The 20,401-nt window shown below is 43.4% G+C and overlaps 1 protein-coding gene across 2 annotated transcripts in view; it reads left to right on the forward strand.

The window, feature by feature from the left end:
- Nucleotides 1-3,156: 3,156 nt before the first annotated feature.
- fbxo41 (F-box protein 41) overlaps nt 3,157-20,401 on the forward strand; it is a 32,165-nt gene continuing 14,920 nt past the window's right edge. The window contains exons 1-5 of one of the 2 annotated variants that reach the window (XM_060047606.1): nt 3,157-3,500; nt 7,192-8,034; nt 8,467-8,696; nt 16,169-16,376; nt 18,752-18,825. In XM_060047606.1, the coding sequence (XP_059903589.1) occupies nt 7,495-8,034; nt 8,467-8,696; nt 16,169-16,376; nt 18,752-18,825 (1,052 nt within the window). In that variant the 5' untranslated portion in view covers nt 3,157-3,500; nt 7,192-7,494. The remainder of the gene's footprint in view (nt 3,501-7,191; nt 8,035-8,466; nt 8,697-16,168; nt 16,377-18,751; nt 18,826-20,401) is intronic. The other variant, XM_060047604.1, reaches the window with a different exon arrangement.

Genomic DNA, 20,401 nt, shown 5'->3' on the forward strand with positions numbered 1-20,401 from the left:
ATGTCTTTAACGACATCGCTCTTTTCATGACATTACCTATTGGATATCTATTGGCCCTCGGGTGACCCAAGCACGCTCATTTGTTTGGGATAATAGGCATCTTGGGGAGCATATAGAGACATAACGCACCTCTTTAGTGTTTCTCTTTTTTTTATCTTCACGTGGTAGTTTTTATTTTTTATTTTTGCTTAATCACCATGGTGATTCCCCGATTATTGATTGTTCGTGTTTGAGTCATATTTCGTGACGACATAGCTTTTCATTGTCTGTGTGTTTGCATGTGTGCGTGTGTGCGTGTGTGTATGTATGCATTTGTGTGTGTTTGTGTGTGTGTTTGTGTGAGCGAGTGCTTGCTTGCTGAGAACTGAGATCTCAGTTCAGACCCAATAGCATTATGTAGTGTAGATGTGTTCATGTATTTTATTTTTCATTTGATTCCTAAAAGCTCAATTACAATAAAGTCTGGACAAAATATCTTAAAAATGTCAGCCATGTGTAATACAGACAGTTGCTAAGCACAACAGTAAAGTATTTCTCCATGAAAGAGGCTGAGATGGGTACCGCGGGACAAATAACAGCGTGTCTACATCTCAACCAGTCCCAAAACAATAGACCCTCACGCCACTGTAATTACCCGACAATGTGCGTGTCACTCACTTCCTATAAATATGAATAAGACAGATGGATAAAGGTTCAATTTACATTTAAATTTACTTTCTTGATAGACAGACATGCGCAGCTTTTAAGAGCCCCAGCCGTACGCCTGTGGAAGTGAAGGCTTTCGTCTTTTGTGTGTCAATCTTTTCTTCACGTGATGTCTGAAATCTGGATAAATTCTCGCCTAACTCTATTCTAATCTAAGTGTTTGTTTTATGTTTAAACGGGGAAAATGTATGAATTACACGCAGACATATACCACCTATCTGGTGCAAGGAAGAAATCAATCTAATGTTGTTTAATCTTCCGGAGACCATTATGAACAATATTATTTTGAGCATGTTCATAATATGTCTTAAAAAGATGAATGGCAAATGAACAGTCTTTCTTTCTTGTTTCTGAGACATGTGTGTGTGTGTGTGTGTGTGTGTGTGTGTGTGTGTGTGTGTGTGTGTGTGTGTGTGTGTGTGTGTGTGTGTGTGTGTGTGTGTGTGTGTGTTTGCATATGTGTCTGGGTGTCTGTGTGTGAGTGGGCAACGTTGCCCTTGTTATAATGTAATTATATTCAACTCAAGTTTTTACAGACATTAATACATTTTTATTTTGTATATCATAATTGTATTTCACAGGATACAATTGTAGCCTGTTTTGGTAACTATTAGACGAGGATTAATATACAGTAGGCCTCCATTACATCAATCACAGAGTATGTGGTATGAAACGCTGTGATGTACTAACTCTACTTCCCCACTAGGGGGTGCCTCAGTCCATTCAACTCACGACTCTTTCAGATGGTGAGACCTGTTTCAAATTAACACACATGCACACACATGTGAAATTAAATATATAATCCAATCATTATTTTATAACCTCTTGGTGCACATTTGGAATACATGTAAACATAGACTTAAAATCTGCACCATCTAATGATAAAGAATGTATCCCTTGTGATTCAAAACCTTTTAAATAAGTTACTTATGCGTCCATTACTAACAGCATTGACAGCTCGATTTTGGATTCAATTAGTTAAATAATGGCCAAAGTGTGTACATGCCTTAAAAGCAGGAATACAATCACACCTTTCACCCTGCTGCTAAAGCTCACCCTATAAGCCTCAGAGACAGCCAGAGAATAGGGCCCGCTGCCTAATGGATTCTGCCTATAAACACCACACTACTGCTCTAACACTCTGTGTCGCTGCCAGCTGCCTCCCAGGCTAAAAAGTGTCTTTCTACCTAATTCAATTTGTAAGCATCAAGTCTTTCTGCGGGCATATTTTGCGGCTGCCTCTGAGCCAGCAGGATAACATATCTTACCCGGGGGTATCAAATGTGTACCTGGACACCAATGCTATGTTCTACTACTGAAGTAGTATTTGCCTAATAAAAAACAGGATCCATTCACACATTCTACTACAAAGTAAGGACGGATGTGGTTTTGCTTTTGAAAGGGTACATAGGAGCTGGATCACGATAAAGGGTTCTTTAGCGGCAGTACAGAGCCTCTGGGATTAGAGGTACAACATTTCTGATAAGTGGCCCAGGGGCCTCAGGGGCCACTACAAGATAAATCCAGGTGTTCTCAGAGGTAGGGTGACAGTGGTCCATCAGGGAGCTATGATGGAGGAGTCTGTAGCGACTATATGGGGGCTTGATCTGGGATAGCGGGTTTTATCCTCTCATGGGCCCAGCTAGGCATCCATAGGCAAGATACCTAACCCCTATATCTGCTACTTTCTGTGTCTTAACCCACTGTCAATTGCTTTGGAAGAAAATGTCTGCTAAATTACTCAACAGTATTATTAAACAGTCTTTTGGCTATGTGGGATAGTTGTGCTAAAGGGCTGATATTTTGCTGATATTTTCTAGAACAGGTCCTTTCTATTAGTGAAGTCGAGGTATTGAAAACAGCACCATATGTGTATTGCAGCCACAGCTGGTACTTCAATTGTCCGGTGTTTCCCTGCCATTGCTGTTCTTGATACACTAAGGAATGTGTTAGCTGTGAATGGGCAGATTTAGCTATTTCGGCAGAATCATAATTGTCCATAATTCTGCAGAAAAATGTTGGCTGCGAGCTACAAAGCACAGGTTTCAGTAAATAGTTTCAGAAAAGTTGGCCTTGCCTTGCACACGATTCTTCCCACACACAGCATGCACTCAAACGAACACCATCATCTCTAACCCTGAAACACAAACAAACACATGCCTATCTTTTTGGCTCTTTCCATAAGAGCTCTTAAACGATATATATTTCCCCAGTCATGCATCTTGGTATGGTATGGTTTAAATTCTAGGTCACAGTCCCAATAGTAACACAGGTAATCCTCTCCTTTTTACACAGATAGTTATTTGGAGCTATCATGACGCTGAAGATGCTGATTTTTACCCCAAAATAACTAATTGCTTCCATCATTGTGTTCCTCCCAATTGTCTCCCCATTTGAGGATGCTATGCTGGATTATATGGTTCTCTCTCCCACACACACACTCTGGCTACCTAACTCTCTCTCCCTCCCTCCCTCCCTCCCCTCACTCCCTCCCTGATGTCCTAGCTCCCGCTGTCTCAGCCCCTGACGAATCCAACTCCACTGACACGACCGGGCAAAACGCAGCATCAACGGATTGTCATTACATATTTTATGGTTGCATCCGCTGTCAATTCTTTGTGTCGAGACTAGTGTTACTACTAGCGCCAGCAATTGCTTTTGCCGTGCGTACCTCTTGCATGCACTGCAGGCCTGGTGTGGATTCTGCTGCAGAGTGGCGCGCTGACGTCAACAAATGGCTCGAGCGGTTTGGTTTTAACCGGAGTGGAAAAAAAAAACGGGGGGACGCCAGAGAGGTGAGAGGCATGTTGTTCTTCATTCGTTACTAGCTACATGTGTCTTGGGGATATGACATTGAGAGGGCCAGTGAACCAAAACCACGGTGTCTTGGGTTCGTTTTGCAGAGGTTGTCGTTTTTGTCCTATTAAATTAGCGTTCACCGTAGGCCAATGCTTTAGAAACGGGATAAAAATCGCGGCGTGCCATGCAGGCGCGTTTTAGCAGCCCGTCTCCTCCGAACAGGGCTGTCTTGTCTCCGTGGTATCCCTGTGAACCTATTGATACGCAGATGTGTCATTTAAAGTCGTTGGGTTAGCTCCATGTTCAACACTTCATGCTAACACGATGATATATGGTGGGGGATAAAAAAAACAATGTTTATGGCGCGTCCAGTGCCGTCCACACCCATTCTGAGCGAGATGGATCCACGTGAGCCACATGCATCAACCTTGATGACAGTTTCTCCTTTTCTATTTGCTAATCAATTAACCATTCACAGCCTCTCTAGACCGGCTCGGATGGACTTGAGTGTTTGCTTTAAGAATGAGAATGTATGGGGCATTCCCTTGATGTATTAAGAAGGAATAGTAGTAGGTTGTTAGATACATAGTTTAACGTTGCCTGTCTGTGTCAAGTAAATGTGTGTAGCCTCCCTAGGCCTACATTGTCATTTTACAACTATGGTCAGAGTCATTATTTTCTTCTAAGTGGCTGCATCTATGTGTGTTGACCCATTTAAAGTGGTGGCCGCAAAGGGGTTTGAAGGAAGTTGCCAAACAAAATCAGAATCTGCATCATTGACAAGTAAGAGTAATTACATCGTTCCTGTGTGTGAGTCCTGTTTTGTTGACAGAGCAAGGTACCATATGCTCTATGTCACAACAGTAAACAGCAGCATCACTGCTCAGTACAAAGCGACCACAGAGAATACAGATGCAGGTCAATAGGCTGAAGGTAAGGAGTTACATTTACATTTAGGGCATTCCTAAACATGCTGGCACACCGACAGTGGAGTCAATCATGCAAGGAGACAGCCTGCTCGTCGGGAGCAGTGAGGGTTAGTTGTCTTGCTCAGGGACACCTCGCCACTCAGAAAGGAGGAGCCAGGGGATTGAATGAATACCCTTCCAGTTACAAGTCAACCTACTCTTCCTCCTGAGCTACGTCGACCCGGAGTTAGGGTGTGAATCTTGGTCCAGGTAGACTGGGGACAGGGAGACTATGGCCAAATCCCATTTCTACCCCTTACCCCTTCCCCTTCCCCCTTCAAAACAAGGGGGAGGGGTAAGGGGAAGGGGTAAGGGGTAGAAATGGGATTGGGCCTAACATACCCAAAGCCATATTCAACCACCTCTAAATATGTTATGTTATTATTATGGATTGAAGGGCATTCTCATAACTTAACAGGAACATCATTGTATGCCTTTGACCTCATTCCGAAACCATAGCACTAATGTATTTTCAATATATTCAATCATATTTACGATAGGCCCATATGATAACTGTGTTCAATACTTGCCAGTTGCCACTTACCTATATACTTAATGTTCATATTTCTTACACATTCACAAAAATGCTACAAACTGATTGGACAACCATCCACAGAGATAGTGAAAAACTGAAAAGACTGAAGATGATGGAGTCTGATAAGTCCTCCTTCGACGTCTGCAGCAAAAATATGCACACTATATAATATTTGTACGTTTATTGATCTTTCCGCCAACTAACCTCATTCGGATAAGAATTTTAAAGAGTGTCAGCATGAAGCAAAAGTCATTTTTTTTATCTGAGGCCTATGGCTTGATTTGATCGCATTTGGTTAACAGATTCACACAAACCTATTTCTGCAAAATTCATTTCAGTTTCCGTACACTAAAAATTGCCTTCAATATCAAATACATTATACATTCGTTTTTAACACTTATAAACCATTAGGAACGCTTTCAGTGATCCACAAACTGTGGCCCTCTCTGATTTGCTGACATTAGTGCTTTCCCCGGCTGATTGGTCCAATCACATGGGTTAACTGAATCAATTTGCTCAGAAAGTCACACCAACAGTCCATATTGAATCAACTGATTGTGGTCTTTGTTGTCTCATGTTCGTGTTTAACATGTACATTCCTGTGAGGTTCACCATCAGATCTCGGAGTGCTCTATTGCTCTATTGTTATGTCTCATCATCAATATTGTATTCTTGTATACCAGGCAAAATTGTTGCCTGGTATACAATACAATATTGATTGACAATTCAGCTGTTTTTTCATTTAACCACACTTTCTGAACACTATTACAAACTGTAATAGTTTGTTTACCGAGTGTGTAAATCCTCAGGCATCTCAGAGAAACGTTGCTGTATAAAAGTCCTGCTAACGTGAGGGAGAATAACTACCTTCTTCAGTATGTAAATGTGGTCACGTTTGTATCCGGATACATAATAAAAGAGTGACATTTATCAGTGAACAAATAGGACAACATAAAGCAACATAAAAAACGTTATAGTATTTCTGGATAGTTTATTAAAAGCAGTGATGGCTGGCAGCACTTTTAATGACAGAGTGCAGCCCCAGAAGATTACATTAAAGAGCATCTCTTTATGGTGTTTTTCCTCCTCTGCAGAAGGTCTGGATATCCAAAATATAGGTCAACTGAGTAGGTGCACTTCAGTTTAACACTCAAACATAGAAATGATGGTCATTTTGGTGTACATACTGTAGAATTTATAAATGTTAGTTACAGTTACATTACAGTTTGTAATGTAAATACAACAATAAATGTAAATCATATTCAGCATCTGTTTAATTTAGGTAGATCTATTTATCTTTAAAACACAGTACTGTGGTGTAGAATAGAGTTCTAGCTTTTGGCCTCTTTATGTTTACATGGTTAGCACACTAATTGCTATGGATTTCACAAATCATGACGTCTAGTCCATGATTAACTTGTTGACCGTCACCCAAGGGGTCAACATTGACAGAATGTGGATCCTACAAATTGGTTTGCCAATATTTTGGTTTGGGCATCTCAGTAGAGCAGCGAGTCTGAAACTGTGTTGATTTCATTTTATTAGATGCCAGGTACTTTTACGAACCCCTGGCTGGACATTTGAGTTCATTGTTTTTTGAGTGCTTTCCTTTAGTTTTTATAGTAAAGTTTTAATGTGTTTTTCTTGGGGCTTTGTGAAAAAAAAAAAGTATGCCCTGTTTGCTTAGTTAAGCATCCTTGTTATGGTTGTCTTTTAATGCTTGACTCGGTTCTTCCCCTGGGTTTATTTGCATTTCTTGATGGTCATGGTATCAGGGTTTATAGTGTGTGTTCTTAAATAAATATAGGCCAATATATTACACACAGGGTTAGGTTAGCTATATGTAGACAAAATAAATATTAAATTATGTCTCTTTGCCGAGCCATTGAGGATTGATGACAATGCCATGGGGATTTCAAAGCACTCATACTTTCTCTTTTCTCCTCTCATCTCTGCGGTAGGTTTGAAGTGTTACGTAGTGCCATTTTTTTTGTTGCAAAAACAACATGTTCAAAGGGAACAATCACCTGCATATTGTTAATCATGCACGGATGAGCTGCAGACTTAAATGTCCTTCATTTTAATGAAGTATCTCGAGTTTGAATATATTGTAGAACGGGACATGGCCTGTCAAAGCATGAGGCTCTTTCAAACCATGACGTTTTCCCTCTTGTGTACTTTCAGGGCCCTTGCTCGCCAGATCAAAAGACCACAGACAAAAAGACAACAACCCAGTGAACTGGCATCGCAGAGAGGTGCATCCACAATGTCTGCACAATGCCTGAGCCCGCTCTAGACCCTTCCTGGAGGACCCCGGCTGCCAACCGGCCATCCGCAGCCCGCCAGCAGCTCCCCGTAGCCCCCCGCTGCCCTCAGTTCACCATGAGAGGGCCCGCCTGGCGCGCCCACATGGTACCCTCGTACCGGCGCTGTCGCCGGGCCGCGTGAGAGGTACTGCCCTGCCTCCCCCTCCCGACCACGCAAGGCATGGCCTCGCTGGACCTGCCCTACCGCTGTCCTCGCTGCGGGGAGCACAAGCGCTTCCGGAGCCTGTCGTCGCTGCGCGCCCACCTGGAGTACAACCACACGTACGAGACTCTGTACGTCCTCTCCAAGTCCAACAGCGTGTGCGACGCGGCCGCCCTGCTGCCGCTGGTGGCCGAGGGCGCCCTCCTCACGCCCGCCAACAACAACGACCCCTTTGAACTGCGGGCCTCGGGCTTCAAGGAGCGGCCGTTCAGGGAGCTCCACGGGCCGGACGAGCTGGGCCTGGTGCCCGGCAACTCCAACGCCGCCGCCCGCTACGTACCCAACCTGGAGTTCCCCCTCGGGGACATCTTCGTCAAGAAGGCCATGACGTCCTCGGACCAGGGTTCCCATGGAAACCCCGGCACGGCGGTGGCGGTGGCTGCCAACGTCGCGGCCAGCGCGGTGGAGGCGGCCTACGAGGAGGGCCTGGCCAGGCTGAAGGCGCGGGCGTTTGAGCGGCTGGACCTGGACGAGAGGCTGGAGAAGCTGTCTGAGGAGGTACTCCTGCCAGATTTAGTTCTTGGTTTATTTCAGGGACATTGAAATGCTAATCAACGGGCAAACTGTAAGTGAGCCGGAGATAGCCTAAGATGCTAGTTTACATCTGTTGTCCCCTGCCAAATATTCAAAGGAAACGTACAATTACAGAAATAAAATACATGTATGAACAAAAAAACAACAACATAGGTGACTCAGAAGATACAGTAACACATGATAATACATGGTAACAACACGGATGTATTGGGATCAATAATGGACTTACTTATGATCCCTGTGGCAATGATGGAAATTATGAATGATTTGTTTTCCAATTTCTATTTTTGTTAGACCTTTTCTACAGAAAAGTAAAGACTATTAAAAAATAAATCCAATGTGACAATGACCCGGCCTCTATCTCTTCTCCTTCCTCCTCCTCGTGGTCTTCGGTAGGTGGAGCAGAAGATAGCGGCTCGCGTGGGCCGGCTCCAGGCGGAGCTGGAGAGGAAGAGCTCCGAGCTGGAGCGGGCCAAGCACGAGAGCCAGCAGCTGAGCCAGGAGAAGACGGACCTGGAGGACAAGGCCTCGGAGCTGTCCCGCCAGGTGGACGTCTCTGTGGAGATGCTGGCCAACCTGAAGCAGGACCTGGTCAGCAAGGAGGAGGAGCTGAACCACAAACAGCAGTAAGTCTCAGTGCATGTGGGTTGTGGTTTATTGTATGCTGCTGCTACTGCTGGTCAGTCTTCGTTGTTGATGGTAGATGGTAAATCTCTTAAAATAAATCTTTTTGGTTCTATACAAATTAATTAAATAGTTAGTTAATTAAATTTGTATCTCTTTAATGCTGCTACTGTCCTGTACTTTCTGCTGTGAACCCCCAAATTTTCTATCTGGGATTATGAAACACTATCTGCTCGGATTGCAGTTGGTAGTTTTCTTCAAAGGGTTTAACTTTTCCGTAAGTGCATTCATTCTTAGCTTGGAGTGTGAGTCAGGAACCTAAAGATTTAATGCAGTTTTAATGCTGTTCTATCAGTGGACCTAGACATGCCATTATGATATGGTATTGTTATTGTCTTTGCTGTTGGATATGATTTAAGTGATTCCTTAGAAACAAAGTCACCACTGTCTCAGTCTCCACATTGCTCATAGCCAGAAGGTCATGGGGTTGGACCTAACGTGGGTGTTTCGGGGAGTTAGCATGTTTAGCGGGTAGCGTGTGTTCTAGTTTTCCCTCCCACACCAGAGCAGCTGTGTGCATGTTTTGTTAACACTGACCCTGGGCTTTATACCTCATGGAGCTGGTCCTATTCCTGCCCTAGAGGCAGTAGCTGCCCACTCCCTCTCTCCATAGATAAGCTTTGAAATAGATCTAAACAAATACTGAACATTTTATTTCAAAGTTGGCGTACTCATGCTGTGATGTCAAACACAATTGAATCTGCATCTTCCACTTCCGTTCCTAGTCTGCTCTCTCTCTCTCTCTGTTAACGTGGTGGTTATCTGCTTGCTAGCCTGTGTGTGTATCTCTATTGTATTTGTACCGGTGTAAATCTACCTCTGTCTATCTCTACCTGTGTTTCTATCGCTACCTGTGTGTGTGTACATCTCTACCTTTGTGTGTGTACATCTCTACATGTGTGTGTGTATGTCTACTGTATCGACCTGTGTCTTTATTTGCCTTTGTGTGTATTTCGACAGCATCTCTACCTGTTTGTGTATGTGTGCGTGTATCTCTTTCTGTATCTCTAGCTGTGTCTATATCTCTACTGTATCTCTACTTTTGTGTATTTGTGTGTATCTCTAATGTATCTCTACCTCTGTATGGATCTCTACTGTATCTACCGGTGTCTGTATCTCTAATGTATCTCTACCTCTGTATGGATCTCTACTGTATCTACGGGTGTCTGTATCTCTACTGTATCTCCATCTGTGTGTGCGTCTACTCTGTATCTCTACCTGTATCTGTATCTCTAATGTATCTATTCTCTACCTGTGTACATCTACCTGTCTCTGTAATCTATCTCTACCTGTTTGTATATCTCTACTGTATCTCTACATGTGTGTTTGTGTGTGTGTGTGTGTGTGCGTGTGTGTCTCTACTGTATCTCTACCTGTGTCTGTATCTCTGCTGTATGACTTCCTGTGTCGTGTTCATCATGCTTCAAGGCACGCAGGGCCTCAACATCTGGGCTGACTGTTGATAGCCACCTATCATGTCTCTATGGTCATCACGACGACGGCTGGGCTGTTTGATACAGTTCATTAATTTTGGTCTGCAACTGAATGCAGACTGCAACAGACAGTCAGTCGCAGTTTTTTTGTCCTCCAAAAGGACCCATTTCCTTTGATTGGCTCATTGGTTTATGAGTAGAGATAGAGACAGAACAGATATGAAAAGTCAATGGTGGATCAGTAGATTGATAGTCATGAATATAAGTAGTATAGAAGTAATTAGGGAAGGGTTCTGTTGGAGAGACTCGACAGAATTACCAACAGGCTTATCTGTTTACAATCTTCTTTCAGAATCTGGATTCTGGATTCAATTCTTCTGGGTAAAATCTGAAAGCTTGAGTCTGTTAGGGATGGTTTTTTAAAACCATTGTACATTTTATTATTACATTATTTGCAGACTGAGGGCACGGCTCAACAAGGCTAACATTATATGACAGACCCCCCTGGGTGTCTTAATCCCTTTCTAACCCCCTAACTGACAGAGTAAACTGATTAAACCGTGCAGTGGTAATTGGGTGTTTGTGTTTGGGTGAACGTTCTTAACATTAATTAAGTTGCTATTCACTGCGAATGCCCAGGCTATTCATTAAGCCATCATTATGCTTTCCCATAATGCATACGGAATGCTAATTTAAGTGTGGTGAGTCCAATGGGTAGCTGGGGACGTTTCTCCCAGAAGATTCTATCTTTTGCATCATTCAAATTCTCTAGTTCCTAGATAATAAGCAGAAAAACAACAGTGCATTGTGTTTTGATTGCAGGATAAGCGTCTTACGACACAATCCAACACTGCATTTTTAGATCTCTAATTGGCATCTTTCTGTACCCAACACTTTTAGATCTCTAATTGGCATCTTTCTGTACCCAACACCTGTTTGAGAGAATAACCTTTCGAGCAATGTGACTCTTTGCAATACTAAGAAGCCAGTCCTTGTATCTCTATTCCTCTCTATCTGTCTGTGTCTCTCTCTCACTCACTCTCTCTCTCCTTTGCCTGACTCTGCCCTTCACTTGCTCCCATTGCCAGCTGAGTATCTGGCTGTTAAACAGTGACTTCTTTCACAGTGTGAAGCACAAACAGCGTCTCAGGGCAATGGAAAAAGAGTGTCAGCGACAGTAGGTTTCGCTCTGTGTGTGCAGCAGGAATTACTAAACTGCAGTTCTGAACAGTCAGAGGAAGAAAAGGGAAGCCACTGACACAGGGCTACTGTACACTTGTTTCTAACCACAAACCCGCACCGCCCATTTGTCTCTTTGGATTATTATACGTCTACCGTTTTGCTCAGCAGAGATGGGAGGTTTGAAAAGAGGACATTATGTCACAGTTCATTTATGAGGAATTACTCTAGGTCTATACAATTTATTATTATTATTAACCCTGGTTATTATTCCCCACTGGTTAATAATAACCAGGGTCATTAAAAACACATAGGTGAGGAAGTTAACATTGTTAATCCCTAAGGGAAAACGAAAGAATATAAAATAATTTTATAGATTTTATTGATTAAGTATTTTATGCATAGATATATACTGAAGTAAGCTAAATAAAATCAACACTGCACTTGTATACATCTGTAGACTAAACCAGAGGGCCAACGACAATCTCACAGCCGCCTAATCAACTCTCACTGTGAGGCGTGAGCATAAACCGTCCTTGAGGAGAAATACTGGCTTAGGATAATTCTCTGAGCAGAGGAGACATGTGGTTCTTCATGTACACAAAGGGAGAGAGAGAGAGAGAGAGAGAGAGAGAGAGAGAGAGAGAGAGAGAGAGAGAGAGAGAGAGAGAGAGAGAGAGAGAGAGAGAGAGAGAGAGAGAGAGAGAGAGAGAGAGAGAGAGAGAGAGAGAGAGAGAGAGAGAGAGAGAGAGAGAGAGAGAGAGAGAGAGAGAGAGAGAGAGAGAGAGAGAGAGAGAGAGAGAGAGAGAGAGATTTACGTCAGTATAACGGTAGCCAGCTGGACTCGGTGACGATAACGCTGCAAGCCTAAGGGGAGATTCACACAAGAATAATCTAAACATGACATTCATTATCGATGTGTATCATTAAAGTCATACGCAAACATGGCTCGTGGCAGGGGTATAGGAGTGACGTTTGGATTTGGAATACCAATGAGCAGCACTAGAGAGATATCGTTTTATTTCAGGATGAGTGGTTGTACCAGTGTGGTTAATCATAATTTACTTCTTTAATGGGGGAATCAATAAAACGGCATGGTCCCCAAAATAAAAGGAAATGTGACCTCTCTGCTTTTCTCTATTTAATTCAGAGTGCGGTGTGGAGCTGCAGCCAACCCGCACAAGGAGGCCAGATTTCTGCCCCTCTTTGGATATTATGCTGAACGACGTTCCTCTCTTCAAAGAGAGGGCATTAGCTAATCAAAATGAGGCCGCCAAAACATGAAAAGATGGCTGTCATTAACACCATGCATTTCTTTTGGTATGTTTACTGAATCCATTAGACACTATTTAGTATGTATCATTTATTTATCCATTCCTAGAACTTCTGCCGCTTCTATGAATGGGGACAGCAGCAATGACTAAATAAATAGAAAATGTACGGGTGTATGTTTACAGTAATTACTACCACAATTGAACAAGACTTTTGTCTGAGAACAGCCTAAGACTAGCTGCCCCTAGTTCCCTAAATATTCATAAAGAGGTTATTCTCGATCCTTTCAGTGAGATAAAAAGCTTTATGATCTATAGTCACTGCCCAAATACACCCTGAGCAGTACACATATTTTCAAATGGAGGGTGATGAATTAGTGACAGGATTGTTTTCTGTCTGGCGTCCATATTGTGTTCAACAACTCTGCAAAAAGAGCATCCGTTATTTGTGTGTGTGTCCCCGCCGTGCTCTTTGTCCTCCGTCGGGATCCCAATGTTTGCCTTGTCCTCTCTCGACTCTCTTATCTCTCTTCCATCCTTTCAGTGGGTGATCCGTCACTCCAGCTTCAAGCGGCAGCCTGGGTGTAGCCGAGAGGGTTTTACTACGCAGCCCATTGTCATTTAACAGACGCTCCTTTCCCAAACGACGCACAATGAATACAAATACACAACATTAAGGCATGGGCGGGAGGTTAGGCGTCTCACTGAAGGACATCAGTGATCGAACCCGGTGCCTTCCAGCGGGGGATAAGACGCCGTCCCCCCCCCACTGTCCGCCCCTTGTTTAGCTAGCGGTGGGCCCATACAGCTGTGGCATGTTGCATAATGTTTGATTGTGTGGCGCTGTGCTGTCGATCGTAACAGCACAGTTCCCAGTTGCCTTACTGACGCAGTCTGGTCAGAACAGGGACTGCGCTGGGTTTTTAAAACGCACCAAACAACTGTGTGTGGCAGACGCCGCTATCGTCCTTGTGAGCTTCATGAATATTAATGAGGAATCATTTTTGAATGAACGGCGGTAACGATGGCGACTGAGGGGATGAAGTCGAGGGAGGTGGATTAACCTTTAAAGACGGCTCTTCAAAAGGTCAGGGGTCGTTCGTCTCGTCTGCCAGGGAGAGAACTCTGGGAAACACCAGCCGTCCGTCGTGGCCACCAGGTGACGTCAAACTTTGATGTGTATTTTTTTTCCTATTTTAATTAAATACTTCATGTTTATTGGCTGCCAGGCATTTGGATGACTTGAAAGGGCGATCTTGACAGCTTTTAATCCTTTTATTTCCAATAGGAGAAATTTACCAAAAATCTGTTGATTTATTTGGAGGTTCAAACTACAAAGCAACCCTGTGTCATTTCTTTTTCAAGCTAGTTGTTAAAATATGGACATACTTTAGGTAAGTAATGGTGTCAATACTAGTTATTTAGGGTGATGAATGCAGCAACAGCAATAGTTATTTGACTTGACTTGGGCAATTTTGGTGAAATGTTGACCCAAACATGTCCCTTCATTGCTGTAGCGTTGGCTCCTTTGCTATGCGCGATAGCTCTTTCTTGTCTGCCGGGTCAGCCTCTCCTTCACCCATCTAAAACAATGTGTTGGCACAGGACGCCCCATCGTAGAGCTACCGCCGTACTTCCTCTGTGAGATTTGTACCCACATCTTCACTGGGAATTAGCACCCATTTATCTCCAGGGGAACGTGTTGGTTTCCTGCTCCTCGCGTGTGTGTGTGTGTGTGTGTGTGTGTGCGTCTCTGAGGTGTTGAAATGTGAAATCCTTCAAGCGTTTATCTCCCACCTCTTCTGTGCTGCTGTGTGCACACAGCTGCCAACGTGTGTTTTGAGCTTCCCCTTTTCATGTCTCTTATTGTTATGTCAAAGAGAAAATCTGATTTTCTCTCTGTACTCTCAGCCCTCTATGGTTTCTGCTGTAATTTTTCTAAATGTGTAAGGGAGGGGTTCTTCAAGTCTTTCATCTTGGGACCGGAAAGAGAATTGCAGTGTGTCTCTGGGGCCGCACCACCACACACTCAGAAGATGTTCATACAACAGTGAAGGTCTCTATCTTAAAGCCTCTGTTTGCTGGTCGCCTGACAAGCCATTCTAATGGGCAAGAGAAAAAGGTTTCCGCTTTGGTTGTATATTTAGGACTCTGGCAAAGGGGGAAATTGTTTTATTTCGGTCCGGCTGGCCTTATCCTCTAAAGCCTTGAAGCGCTGCTTGCATTAGAAATGGCTCCTTTAATAGGCAGCAATTATGCTCGGCATCCAAACATATTTCGGACAAACGATTCTACTCAACGTGAATCCCCGTCTTATATTCACCCCAAGAATAGAAACGATCAGATTTCATTGTTGTAAACGGAGCGACTTAAAACATGAGTTTCGGCTCCGGGTGTCCCAGTTTCCGTGACTGACCCCGTCGATAGTCAGGTCTAGACCGACGTCTGGCGGTCCTGCCTTCAACAGTCCCTCCCTCCTGGTCTGGTCCGGTGGGCATGAGGCGTAGCGGCAGAGCTCCTTGTTCAGCCCTCCTGAGCACAGCCAGCTACAGGAAGGAGCATGACGGCCGAGCCTGTGTTTACAGCCTGCATCTACAAACAGACATGTGGGTGGGGGGGGCACTCCGTCCTCCAGAGGATAGTAGAATGTGCTTCCTTTGGAAGAAGTTGGGTTGAGGATGTACTTGAGGACTATAAAGAGATCGGAGAGATGGAGAGGGTTTTGGTGCCGGGGTTGATTTGTAGGGGAAACATGATTATGTTTTATATAAAGTGCGTGCTTGTTGAGTGTTGATGTATTGGGAGGGATTCCCGTGTTGGTCTGAGGTCGATGTTGTTTGATATTGTTTGTATATTGTTATTGTCGGTGCATGTGGTCTCTTATCTGTACTACTGCTATTACAATGTTTGCTCTGAACGTTTCCAACTGGTTGAGTTGTGTTTCGTTTCATGACTTGTTTATGAGTTTAAGGAGCGCAGTTATTATCAGACCTTGAACCAACATAGCAAAACATGTTATTTTAGAGTTCCCGTCAAGCACACTGATTTGTGTACTTCTACAGGATGCAGAGGCTTACCCTTTTCTTATTCTGTGTTTAGCAGTACAGACTCCTTAAGACTGCTTCGAAAACCCCAGTCACCTCATTTTAACACTATATTTAAGAGTCTGACTCAGTATCTTTCAAGTATTTGTTTCACACCACAAATGTCCCTGAAACAGCTCACAGATACCATCATTTGTGGATTAATAAAGGCAGACTGACAGATATCTGGATAGATAGATGGATAGACGGATAGATAGATAGATACATGCCCCTGTTTCGTAACAATGCAGTCTTTGTTCCTAAAATCTTACAAAACCTCCATTTGTCTAACTCCTACACTGTCAGGGAGGTTGTCCAAAATGTACCAGTTCCTTAACATCACCACAAACAACACGCAGCAGCAGACCACAATGGAGTGATGACTACACCCAACAACACACCTTTATGTCCCCGGTGTAAGAGACGTCCTTCCGCCCCCCCCCTGCAGGGAGGTGGCCCAGATCGACCAGTTCCTGCAGGAGACGGCCGCACGCGAGGCCAACGCCAAGGTGCGCCTGCAGCAGTTCATCGAGGAGCTGCTGGACCGCGCCGACCGCGCCGAGAAGCAGCTGCAGATCATCAGCAGCTGCGGAAGCACGCCCAACGGCAGCCTGGGCCGCTGCAGCTTCCAGGGGTCAAAGGGCAACGGACGGCAGGTCAGTTTAAGAAGACGATAATTGAAACCCATGCCGGTCGATCTCGGCTCTCCTCTTCTGTGCCCTGGGTAAGGCAGTAGTTAGGGCGCACTGCCATTTGGTCTGCAATTTTGGTTTCCTGTGTCATGCGCTGCTTCATACCCATAAGGCACAGTAAAAGAAGTGAACAGCTGCTGGCTACATTTCCCCACATTATATCCCATGATGCATTGGGTTAGGGTTTTCATTGTCATCAGATTTTCCTGCACATGGTGCAGAAAACACGGTGTGGCTTGTTTTTGCAGCCAATACATGTCACCCTGATTGATTTCCAGGGGGATTACTAGTGTCTGTAATCCATCTGAACTTTTTCCCTAAATAGTGTGCAATAAAGTTCATGGTGAGGGACAAATCAAGCTGCAAGGTACTTGGTTCGAACCCTGATGACTGTTGTAGGGCTGTAGTCATGAAATTAATCGGCCACAGTGCACTCTCCTCTACCTTCTAGCCTAAACATCACGTTAGTTCTGTTTGTTAAAGAGCAGTGGGTTACAGATCCCCTCGTGGCCTGAGACTGACTCGGTTACAGCAGAGCTTCAGTCATGTAAAGCGGGTACTCTACGGGTAGAATCACGTAGAAGATTGACAACACACGGCGGAAAATTGGGTTTTTGGGTTTAACACAATGGAACCCAATGGATGCCACTACGATTCGTGCTGATATGCCAATTGTGATTGTTCACATTGAAGCCTGTTGAGTTTTAAACACGAAGGTTGACAGTATTTGTCGTTTTTGGCAGATTTGGCCTTTTGTTTTGTGGCCAAGCTTTCAAATGTAACAAATAGTAGTAGCTGTGTCTGTTAAATAATGCATTGATTCTATTGATTTAGGACCCTGTAGTACATTCAAGGACAGGGCATAATAGACTTGTAGACAGCTTGTCGACTGTGCCTACTAATTGGTAATTGTTTTGGCCCTCGGCTGAGGTTTAGGTCATTGCATCTGATTAGTTCATGAAGTGAACAAATCAGGTTTATCAGGCGACTGTGCAGGTTTAATTTAAAGCCACTGATTTGAAGTGGTAAAGCTGCTGCCTTGTATGAACATTGATAACATTTACATAAATACTTCACCTCAAAATGAATGAATAAGAGAAACATGCAGTCTTTAGTCTTGAGTTCTAATTTGCTCGTTAATGCCTTAAAACTCTGTCATATTGAAAAGGAAAGAAACACACTATATAGAAAACTCTTCTAGATCAAGAATCTGCACGCTGTACACAAGAAATGCATACTGAAACGTCTAACTTTTAACTCGATAATTATCTTCGGAATAATTACGTGGAATATTATAATATTATCAATAGATATTATAGGGAATATCCTTATTTATTTGTAAATGAATTGATAGAAAAGGTGTACCCTGAAGCACATTTCATTCAGAGCTCCTCCTTTTAATTGTCGTACAAAGCCATCAAAACTGCTCCCTCACTCACAGTCCGACGCGCCAGCGAGCGTACCGCACAGCAGACGTGTTCGCTACCTGCGGGTGGAACACTTAAGGACCTGAACCTTCTCCTCGCTCCTCTCCTCAGCGTCCCCCAGCGTCGGCTCCATCACCATCTGCCGGGGCAAGCCCATTTCCATGGAGACACGTTTCAATAAAGAAGAAATTGAGATGATATAATCACGTTAAATGATTTGGGCCATTTGGTCGTGGATGCTTTTATCCAGAGTGTCTCAGACGCAATAGAGAGTGGATCCTTTCTTCCCATGGGAGGCCCATACTGGGAGATAGCATTGTGCTGGAAGACGGTGTATTTCACTGGGTGAAAGGTGGAGGAAGATGAGGGTTCAGCTTTGAAGTACAAGAGGCTGTTTTTTCAGATGTAGTACGAAGGAAAGGAAGCTTTGAGCTCACAGTCCCAATAGAAACCAACTGTTCTTGCTGCTCTGTTTGTGACAGGAAACAATACAAAGTATAACTCCATTTAATTGTTGTACAATCTCATTACTGTTATCTGACTCTTAAATGATTGACGTTTAATTGTCAGATATCTTGTTGTCGGACGTTACAGTGAACGAGAGACTCTTCCACCCTAGAAAATTCTCTGAGATTATGATTCATATATTATTTGTTTATCAAAGGATCCCCATTAGGTTAAAACGCTGTCAACTGGGTGTCTTGGTTCTACACATAAGACACAAACTACACAACAAATTTGTAAAAACATCAATGAACACAATAATCTTGAATGAAAATGAGATCCCATTAAGACAAAGTACAGTAGTGTCAATACACTCCGACACGATCCATTAACCACACCGCTATGATGATTGTGTCTGTGCAGTCCCGTCTGACTAACGCGCGCCCTGGGTCTTGGCTATGTTTTCAGAGGAACTCCAGCATGTCCGGGAGCACCAGAGGCATGTACCAGGTATCAGACAGACGCTCGTCACCTAGCACCGGGTAAGACACAGCCCACGTACCCTCTCTCACCCACACTGCAGTATATCCCAGGTCTATTTGTGCGTATCACTCACTCTCCTCACTCGCCATCCTAACGTATTTTGGAGATGCTTTCCCATCAAGTCATGCTTCATTCTTAGAATTGTTGTTCAAGGTATTCGACTAAGGAACATAAACATCCTGGTAATGTTTCCAAGGTTTTCAGCTTACGAACATACTCCATCCTAATCATTTTTGAGAGGCTGTCAACTTGCCCACGCTCCATTCCTATCCATATATATTTTTTTAAGTAGTTCAACTTCTTCAAACTCTGCTCTTTAAATATTTTACTAGATTCCTCTGAATGTATATTTTCAACTCATAAGCACTCCACACTAGTGTGTGTGTTCTTGTTTGGTATCTGAAGGGTTAATATCCCGAGGCGTCAGTTCGTCTTCTTCCAGGGTCCAAGACCGCTGAGTAGACCGTGTATCAGAGTGCAGTGACTCGCCCACAAAAGGCAGAAGGGTGTTGAAGGCCAAAGAGAACATTGTCCATTAGTAGCACTTCTCCCTAGGCCCGTTTGGATGAGCGCCATCCGGTCAGAACGGGTGTCTGTGTCCCCCGGAACAGATAAAACATGTCCATGTCGTTGATTCCTCTCAGTCCACACGTTGTGGAGAGGCAGGTGTTCAGCCTGTGGGCTTAATCGATTATGTCTTAACGTCTCGCCCTTAAGCCCTCTGTCACTGTCATCTTTCCTCGGACTGGTTTAACCGCTGAATGCATGCACATGCCAAAGTGCTCATGTGATCTTCACAGCCTCATGTGGATGTACTGGCGTGTCTCTGCTAGATTATTATTATTAATAATAACTATTATTATTATTTGTGCAACAGAATAAGGAATAGTGATGCTACATGTCAGTTGATCCATGGACATCCATCCTCATTCTGAGTGTAGACACAGTTCTGGTGTTTTTATTTTTTTATGTACTCCCAAGTCCCTCTGCGAAATGCTGCTGATTGATCTCTAACAATTGGAATGAATTCCAACAGCTAGCTTGCCGATTGATCCAATGCTGATAATTCCAGTGTTTTCAAAAGTAACTTGGATCCAGTATTGGCAGATGTATTGGCAGATGTTATAAGTATGTGTTTCCATGAAGATGTGGTCAATAGCCATGAATTTAGGTAAATATCATTATGTTGATTATTTGTATTAGACAATTAATGATGATTAATCAAAATTCATCCTCTAAAATAGATGTTGGTTATGCCCTGAAATCTCGACCAACTGAGGACATTCACTAGGGCTGTGTATCGTGGCCAATTTCTTAAATCGATTCGATTTCGATTCATACGGTTCTGAATCGATTAATCGCGATTCGATTAGATTAGATTCAATCTGCTCTAAAATAATGAAAATGGCTCAACTGTGTTACAAAATACAAATGTACTTTACTTTTTCTCTTCATCTTAAACAACAGGTTTTAAGTGCAAACATGTAAATTGGACAGTTTAAACTTGAGCTGTAAACAAAACTGTCTCAAAAGGGCAATTTTGAAATTAAAAAGGAATTGCAAGTGAAAGTGTAC

The sequence above is a fragment of the Gadus macrocephalus genome, chromosome 3 (assembly GCF_031168955.1).
Source record: "Gadus macrocephalus chromosome 3, ASM3116895v1".
NCBI classification, from domain to species: Eukaryota; Metazoa; Chordata; class Actinopteri; order Gadiformes; family Gadidae; genus Gadus; species Gadus macrocephalus.